Raw genomic sequence first — 9,531 nt, forward strand, 5'->3', positions numbered from 1 at the left:
CAGTCCTAGGTGCTTTTGCCTGCTCCCTTCAGTCTGCCTGCCTCTGTCTCTCCAGTGCTGGGATTAAAGGCACGCACCATTACCTCCAGCTTTGGAGGGCATTTTCTTAATTAGTGGCTGAGAGAGGAGGGCCCAGCCCATTGTGGGTGGTGTCACCACTGGCTGGTGGTCCTGGGTGCTGAAAGAAAGCAGGCTGGAGCCGGGTGTAGTGGTGCACACTTTTAATCCCAGCACTCAGGGAGGCAGAGGCAGGCAGATTTTCGAGTTTAAGGCCAGCCTGGTTTACAGAGTGAGTTCCAGGACAGCCAGAGCTACATAGTGAGACCCAGTCTCAGAAAGAAAGAAAGGAAGGAAGGAAGGAAGGAAGGAAGGAAGGAAGGAAGGAAGGAAGGAAGAAAGCAGGCTGAGTAAGCTATGGAGAGCAAGCCAGTAGGCAGCAGCCTCCAGGACCTCTGCATCAGCTCCTGCCTACAGGTTCCTGACCTGCTTAAGCTCTGCCTTGGCTTCCCTCAGTGGACTGTGATGCAGGACACAAAGGCCACATAAAGCCCTTCCTCCCCCAAGTTATTTTTGGTCGTGGTGCTTCATCATAGCAGTAGCAACCCTAACTAGGACAAAATCCAAGATTTCATCCCCAGTACTGACAAAAGTAAAAACAGAGTAGCTGGTATTTGTATTATCACCTGTCATAGACCGTGGGAGGAAATCGGTCACCCAAGACCCATTCAGAGATGGGGAAGTTGGCTCAGTGGGTAAAGGCAAGTCTTACAGCCTGGTTCAATCCATATGACCCATGTGGACAGAACTGACTCCCACAAGGCGTCCTTAACCTTCACACTTCACACTTCAGCTTCACACCAGAGCACGCATGTCTCACCAGCCAAATAAATAAATAAACAAATGTAAAATAAAACACCTACTCATTAACTTTAGGTGGGCTGGAACGATGGCTCAGCCGTTAGGCATACTCTTGAAGCTCTTGCAGAGGAACTGGAGTTTGGTTTCCAGCCCCACATTGTAACACAAATCTTAAAAGGTCTTATTAATAAAATCAAACCTGAAGCCATGGGGGTGAATGCTGGAAGATCAGAGAAGCAGAACAAGCCACAGCCACCTCACCTTGCCAATTCCTCAGCTGATCCTGTTTCCTCAGACTGGGAGCCTCTGAGTCCTCATCCAAATGAATCTCAGCTGAACTGCTGCTCAAAAGCCTAAAAGCTTAACCAGGCTCTAGTTCCTGGTTTTCACGCCTTAAATACCTTTCTGCTTCCTGCCATCACTTCCTGGGATTAAAGGTATGTGTCTTTGAACTCACAGAGATCCGGATAGATCTCTGTCACCAGAATGCTAGGATTAAAGGTGTGTGTGCCACCATTCTCTGGCCTCTATGTCTGTCTAGTGGCTGTTCAGTTCTCTGACCCCAGATAAGTTTATTGGGGTGCACAATATATTGGGGAACCCAACATCACCACACCACATCTTGGTTCACAACCAGCCATAACTCTTCCAAGGGGATCTGACACCTCTTCTGACCTGCACTGGCGTTGCACACACATTTTGTGCAGATACACATGCAGGCAAAACATCCCTATGTGTGTGCACATGTGTGACGGTGCCCACAGAGGCCAAAAGGTGGCATCATTGAGTTACAGCAGTTGTGAGTCACCCTACATGGGTACTAGGAACGTCTGTCTTAGTTTAGGTTTTCTGTTGCTATGAAGAGACACCATGACCACAGCAACTTTTATAAAGGAAAACATTTAATTGGGACTGGCTTATAGTCCATTACTGTCATGGTAGAAGCATGGCAGCATGCAGGCAGACATGGTGCTGGGGAAAGAGCTGAGAGTTCTACATCTGGATTAACAGGCAGCAGGAAGAGAGAGTGAGCTACTGGGCCTGGCTTGAGCATTTGAAACCCAAAACCCACCCCCTTCCTCCAACAAGGCCACACCTCTTTATAGTGTCATCCTGGGTGACCAAGCATTCAAATCTATATGCCTATGGGGGCCATTTCTATTCAAAGTGCTATTAACCACTAAGCCATCCCTCCAATCTTCCTTCTTCTTTCAAGACAGGGTCTTATACAGCCCAGACTGGCCTTGAACTCCTTATCTTCCTGTCTTCATCTCTCAAGCTATGGGATTTACAGGCATGCACCACCATGCCTGGGTGAGCTTTCTAAGGTATGTCTGGCTATGCCTCCCAAGTGGCAGTCATAACCTGGTCCCCACCACTTCCACATTCATGCACTATGGAAGGGGCAGGGAGACAGACAAAGGGATTGGATCTCTTTCGAAGATACAGCCCAGAAATGGCACATATCACTTTCTTGTATTCCCCAGATGCCAACACTTTGTAGAACTCTATCATCTGGCTACAAAGGAGGATGATACATCTTTAGCTGAGCAGTCAGGTATACAGCTCAATATTCTAATTCTGGGAAGAAATAAACAGCGGATATTTGAAAACTATAGCTTAATTCTCAGACTATTCTTGTGTTTGTGGGCAGAGGTGGAGGCACCATTTCAAGTTCCTACAGCTGAGCTATCCTGGTGGGGAGCCAGCACTTATTTCTCATTAGTTTGAGCAAAAGTCTCAGGGCTGATCCTCGATGTCCCAAAGGCATTTTCTCATCTCTAAACCAATCACATTGATTGGCTGATGGGACAGGTCTTGGGGAATCTGTCCACATCTGGAAGCAGAGAAAAAGCATATCACCTAGGAAACCCCACAGAGAGCAGGGCCAGCTCTCCAAAGGCAAACTGAGAGGCCACGATCAGAAAGTCTTGGGTGGAGCCATGGCAGGGGGAATAGTATACGTTTCCGGTTTTATGGCCTCAGTCCACAGGAAAATAAAGCAAGACCTTGAGCCTGTTTGGCAGAGATGTCTTGGAGATAAAGAGCCACCTGACAGGAAAGGCATGGGAGCTTAGAACCCAGAGGATCCTGAGAATGAAGAGATGGCCCCCAGCAAGAGGAACAAGTCAAAAGAACAGACACATCTGCACTGGCATTGCCACACTACCACAGAGTTGACACACTGGTCACCTCAGAAGCTTTTTGGTGGTTTTGTTTTAAGGCAGAGTCTTGTTATGTACCCAGGCTGGAATAAAGTTGTACACTACCACAACTGGTTTTATTCAGTGTCGGGGATTCATACATGCCAGACAAGAACTCTACCATCCAAGATACATCTCTGGTCATGTGCAGCATAAATAATAGAAAACAAATAATTAAAGTATAGCCGGGTGGTGTTGGCATACACTTTTAATGCTAGCACTAGTGAGAATGCTGGAAAGGAGAAGGGCGGGGTCAAGGGAGATACCAGCCAGCAGCTGAGGGAGCAGGAGATGCTAGAGGACAGGTAAAGCCATGAGTCACGTGGCAATATATAGATTAATAGAAATGAGTCAATTAAAATGTAAGAGTTAGCTAGTAACAAGCCTGAGCTACTGGCCGAGCATTTGTAATTAATATAAGCCTTTGAGTGATTATTTGAGAGTAGCTGTGGGACAGGAAAACTCCACACTAGGGAGGCAGATGCAGGTAGATCTTTGTGAGTTCAAGGCCAGCCTGGTGTACAAAGTGAGTTCTAGGACAACCAGGGCTACACAGAGAAATTTTGTTTCAAAACAAAAAAAAAAACCAAACCAAAACAAAACATTGAAGTATATAGAGTGGTGCCTGGCATAAAGTAAGTGTTCAGAAAACAATTTAGATAGAAAAAATTATAAAAACAGGTTATTATTAAGACATAGATAAGAGAAATGAGACAGATCAACACACACACACACACACACACACACACACACACACACACCAAAGCTTCTTTTAGGAACATATACAAGATGGAAATGAGCTCTGTGGCCCAGTGACTTGGCTCACCTACATGAGCAGAGGCATCAGTGCACTGGGCAGAGGGCTTTGGGCTTCTCCAGGGGTCCCTCACTTATTCCCTTTCCTGAGGGATGTAAGAGGGCAGGGTCCATTACCTTCCCCTGCCCCAGTGTAAGGCATGACACCTCACAGCCCGGGAGGACTGAGATCCTGGGGAGACCTGAAGGCTGCCAGGCCAGCCCAACAGCCTGTAAGGACTTTCCCACTGTTGCTACACAGCCAGACCACACCACAGAACAACGGGAGAAGACTGGAGAGACGGCTCAGCAGTTAAAAAGACTTCTGCTCTTCCAGAGGACCTGAGTTCAAGTCTCAGTGTTGGGTAATAGCCTTCAGGTCATGAGGAATTGAATCAGACTGTTCTGTGCAATAGCCCTTAGCCATAAAGAATGACTTAACCCCAGCCTGACCTGCTTCACCTGCAGAAACAGTATATCTGGGTATTAAAACCAACCCATCCTGCTCCCACCCAAAAAAAAAAATCTGTAACTTCCTATGTATCTGTGTATGTATATACACACACGTCCCTCAGCCCCTCTAAATGCACTCAACCTTCATCCCATGGATGTTGGGGCCCCTTGCTGCTCCAATAAAGCAGTCTTAGCCTGTTGAAATGGAGTCTGTCTGCCTCTCTGTTTAATTTTTCTTACACTCAGCACCCATGAGATTCACAATGGCCTGTCACTCCAGCTTCATGGGTTCTGACCCTCTCCTTTGGTCTCCAAGACACCAGTCTGTCCATGAGTTCACATACACACATTCGGGAGAGATAGCTAAGTGGTTAAGAGCACTAGCTGCTCTTTCGGGGTACCTGGATTCCATTCCCAGCACCCACATGTTGGCTCACTACCATGTGTAACCCCAGTTCCAGAGGATCACACACACACACACACACACACACACACACACACACACACACACACACACAAATAAATACAAGGCTCTTGTGTTTGTGCACACCTTTAATCCCAGCACTGGAGAGGCAGAGGCACAGAAATCTTTGGAGTTCCAGGCCAGTCTAGTCTACATAGCCAGTTCCAGTCTGTCGGGTATGAAGAAACTCCTTTTCCCAAATTCTGGCAGTTAGACAAAAAACAACCATCCCTCAGGAACTTGTGAAATTGGCTCTCATCTACCAAAAAGAGTCACTCCCTTATGTAGCTAGAGTTTTCCTGCCTGGCCCATGGTCAGGGCAAATCTCTCTCACCCGCCAGTCCCACAGCTGTTCAGACCCGACCAAGTAAACACAGAGACTTATATTGGTTACAAACTGTATGGCCGTGGCAGGCTTCTTGCTAACTGTTCTTACAGCTTAAATTAATCCATTTCTATAAACCTATACCTTGCCACGTGGTTCGTGGCTTACCGGAATCTTCACATGCTGCTTGTCATCATGGTGGCTGGCAGTGTCTCTCTGACTCAGCCTTCCACTTCCCAGCTTTATTCTCCTCCTTGTCCCGCCTACACTTCCTGCCTAGCCAATGGCCAATCAGTGTTTTATTTATTGACTAATCAGCAACACATTTGCCATACAGACCATCCCACAGCACCCTTACCTCCGACAGAAGGGATCGGCTACCTGTGGCACTTACCAGCACACCAAAGCCCATGCTAGCTAGCCTTCAGGTTCCCTCAGTACCACAAGTACCTGTTACACATTTCAAAGCATCCTCACCTCCTCCCCTATCCTAAACTCCCCCAGCTTGCAGGCTTCCCTGCCCCCAGATACTCATTCTCCTTACAACCCTGCTATTCCAGCTGTTCTCTTTCTATGCTCCGCCCCTGCTCCTCTCATTGTGTTTTGTCTATTCTCTATCCCCTGGTATTCTCCCCTCTCTGGCACACAGCCCTGGCCACGTCCTGGCTACTTTCTCTGCTCTGGACTCTTCCAGATGTCTCTGGCTGTCCTCTTTCATATCTACAATAAAAATCTTCCCCTTAACCATACCATGGAGCGATCACGTTGTCAGCTTATACACTTTCCAACCCCTAAAATTATAAATCTTTAAAAAAACGGTTTGTCCTTTCCCAATGTCCTTGCGTCCTTTGGTGACCCACAGATTCGAACCTCGCTTTCCGTCCTCCCTGGAATCAGGACTGTTTCCTCCAACTCTCAGCCAGAGTCTAATCGCTTAGTTCCTTTCCCTTCCCTGAATTCAAGTTCACACGTCCTCCAGAACCGTAGTCGGCTCAAGGACACCAATTCCCTTTAGTAGTCGACCAGAGGACCAGCAACTCCGTCCCCACCCCCAACTAAAGCCGCCGTGACGTACGGCGGCACCAACCAATCGGATGCGGCAGCACCGGAACACGGGAGGCGGGACCTCTCGCGGACGTGGCCGTTGCCTTGCCCTTTAGCTTCCTGGGACTGTGTGTTGGGGCGGTGCTTCCGGCGGGTCTGCTGCGACTGCCTGCGACCCAGCGGTCATGAGCCGGCCCAGCAGGCTGCAGAGGCAAGTTCTGAGCCTGTACCGAGAGCTGCTGCGCGCCGGGCGGGGGAAACCCGGCGCCGAGGCGCGGGTGCGAGCCGAGTTCCGGCAGCACGCCAGCCTTCCGCGCTCCGACGTGCTGCGTATCGAGTATCTGTACCGCCGGGGACGGCGCCAGCTACAGCTGCTGCGTTCCGGCCACGCCACGGCCATGGGTACCTTCGTGCGCCCTCGGGGACCGACTGAGGAACCCTCTGACACGACAACCCCAGGGACCACGCTGAACGATAGCGATAGCCCAAAGAGTCCTTGTGAAGGCACAGGGGCACGGGAGACGAGATCTGGTGGACGGTGACAGACCCAGAGAAGGGTGCCTCCGGACAGTTTGGGGCAAGATCGGGAACTCAACTGATGGAAGGTGAGATGTCTTGAGAGACAGCCGAACTTTCTTGATGCAGGGTGAGAGATCAGACACTCCCTCGCCAGGAAGGTTCCAGGCATGCTGTGGCACTGGCAGGCTGCACCATGCATGTTGTGATGCGCTAACACAAAGTCAAAGAGCACAAACGCACGTCCTCCTCCCCACGGACGAATAGGAGCCGAGACACCTCTCTTGACTTCTGAGAACACACCCACCCCGCGCTCTTGAGGGCCTGCCCTTTGCTGTTTTTAACGCGGAGAAAAGCAGACTTTTGCCCTAGCAAGTTTAATAAAATACCCCGATGAACCGTGAGAAATTCGCAGCCCGGTTTGGAAAACCGTGTCCCACTCATTGTGACAAACCAGGATTGTAAGGGAGGGTTTACAGTAGCTCGTCCCAGCTGATCAGCCAAAGACTCCTGGAGAATCCCTTCTGGGTGTTTCTAAGAAGCAGTTCCTACTCCTGCTAGTCTTCCTCAGGATTCTTGTATAAAGGGAATAAATGTGAGGTGTACTTACTTCCTTGTCGATTGTCTTAAGATTTTCAGTCCTTAGGGGTTTTTGCTTTTTGTTTCTTTTGAGATGGTCTTGCTATGATGTAGCCTAGGCTGGTCTCAGCATTGAGTTCCTTCTGCCTCAGCCTGTAAACCTTAGGATTAGAAACATGTACTTCCATGCCAAGGGTGGAGAGGCAGGTGGGAGAGAACAAAAGGGAGGAACTGGGGTCCCAGCTGAGGCTTGTGTGACAGAAAAAGAGGCTATGACACTACTTACATGTGGCTGTTACCTCAATTTTATTACCCCTCACCATGAGATGTTAGCTACCTGTTCATCTCTCAGCCTCAGTTTTGATCATCAAGATGATCTTGGTTGGTTTAGTTTTTGAGACAGACTCAACGTAGCTCAATCTGACCACGTAAGGGATGATGGCTTCCAGCCTGTCATGCCACTACGTCCAGAATGCTAGGACCACAGGCATGTTCTACCACAACATATGCTGGTTTGTTGTTTGTTTTGTTTGTGGTTCTGGGCATGAACTTAGGGCCTTGTGTTTGCTGAGCAAGTGCTCTGACCACTGAGCTTAACCTGCTCTAGGTGCCATGAGCTATATAGAGACACCTTGTCTCAAAAAAAGAAAAAAGAAAAAAATGGGCCCAATGGTTCAGTGGATAAAGCAGTTTGGTGCCAAGGCTGACAAGTTGAGCTCACATCCTAGGGACCACACGTTAGAAGACGAGGACTAATTATGGCAATTTGTCCTTCGGTGTCCACCTGCTTGTGCACATAAATGATAAATAAACGTATTTAGAAAAACAGACCATAATTGCAGATTCTGGTACATCCCTTAGCTACTGGTTTGAACACTCAACGCTTAGTGTGGAGTCTCCTGGAAGCCACCGCTTCCCAGACCCTGAGTTCCCTTTTGTGCATTTCCAGGAACCATTTCAGTTTCCTTTGAAGACACACTTCTGTTTAGTCTCCATGATCCCCATAGAACTGACTGTGGCCCCTGGTGAAGGTAGAGCATGTAGTCTAAGCCAGAGGAGCCCTGCTTGGGACTTATGTGTAGAAGTTTAAAGGGAGAGGGATCCTACTGGCTGCTAAATTGATGGGGCAATCTGGCCACTAGGTTATGAATGAAAAGGGGGGCCGGGATTGGCGCAGAGATAGAGACATCATGTGGGATCTGGTTGTGCCAGAAGTTCTGAATTTCTCAGTTACCCACACAACGAAACTCCCATTTCCATTAGAGTCACGGCAGACTTGGCTTTAGTCACTCACTCCTGTGTGGCCTCGGCCCTGACTTCGGTTTGCACCTGGCTACAGTGGGCCTTGTTGGGTTGTGGGGATTCGAGGAGGTGTGTGTTCTGTGTGCATCTGGGGTCAGCACAGGGAAGAGCTGTGTTCAGTGTGCATCTGGGGCCAGCACAGGGAAGAGCTGTGTTCAGTGTGCATCTGGGGTCAGCACAGGGAAGAGCTGTGTTCAGTGTGCATCTGGGGTCAGCACAGGGAAGAGCTGTGTTCAGTGTGCATCTGGGGCCCCCACAGGGAAGAGCTGTGTTCAGTGTGCATCTGGGGCCCCCACAGGGAAGAGCTGTGTTCAGTGTGCATCTGGGGCCCCCACAGGGAAGAGCTGTGTTCAGTGTGCATCTGGGGTCAGCACAGGGAAGAGCTGTGTTCAGTGTGCATCTGGGGTCAGCACAGGGAAGAGCTGTGTTCAGTGTGCATCTGGGGTCAGCACAGGGAAGAGCTGTGTTCAGTGTGCATCTGGGGTCAGCACAGGGAGGAGGAGATGTGTTCAGTGTGCATCTGGGGTCAGCACAGGGAAGAGCTGTGTTCAGTGTGCATCTGGGGTCAGCACAGGGAAGAGCTGTGTTCAGTGTGCATCTGGGGTCAGCACAGGGAGGAGGAGATGTGTTCAGTGTGCATCTGGGGCCCCCACAGGGAAGAGCTGTGTTCAGTGTGCATCTGGGGCCCCCACAGGGAAGAGCTGTGTTCAGTGTGCATCTGGGGCCCCCACAGGGAAGAGCTGTGTTCAGTGTGCATCTGGGGTCAGCACAGGGAAGAGCTGTGTTCAGTGTGCATCTGGGGTCAGCACAGGGAAGAGCTGTGTTCAGTGTGCATCTGGGGTCAGCACAGGGAAGAGCTGTGTTCAGTGTGCATCTGGGGTCAGCACAGGGAGGAGGAGATGTGTTCAGTGTGCATCTGGGGTCAGCACAGGGAAGAGCTGTGTTCAGTGTGCATCTGGGGTCAGCACAGGGAAGAGCTGTGTTCAGTGTGC

General features: G+C 49.7%; 1 protein-coding gene across 1 annotated transcript; it reads left to right on the forward strand.

Moving 5' to 3' along the window:
- The first annotated feature begins 6,213 nt into the window (after positions 1–6,213).
- On the forward strand, positions 6,214–7,267 carry Sdhaf1 (succinate dehydrogenase complex assembly factor 1). Its single transcript, XM_052761945.1, has one exon. It carries the CDS (start codon positions 6,328–6,330, stop codon positions 6,682–6,684), a length of 357 nt encoding a protein of 118 aa, XP_052617905.1. The 5' UTR covers positions 6,214–6,327; the 3' UTR covers positions 6,685–7,267.
- The last annotated feature ends 2,264 nt before the right edge of the window (positions 7,268–9,531 follow it).

Source organism: Peromyscus californicus, unplaced genomic scaffold, assembly GCF_007827085.1.
Source record: "Peromyscus californicus insignis strain IS unplaced genomic scaffold, ASM782708v3 Scaffold_4__1_contigs__length_199733344, whole genome shotgun sequence".
NCBI classification, from domain to species: Eukaryota; Metazoa; Chordata; class Mammalia; order Rodentia; family Cricetidae; genus Peromyscus; species Peromyscus californicus.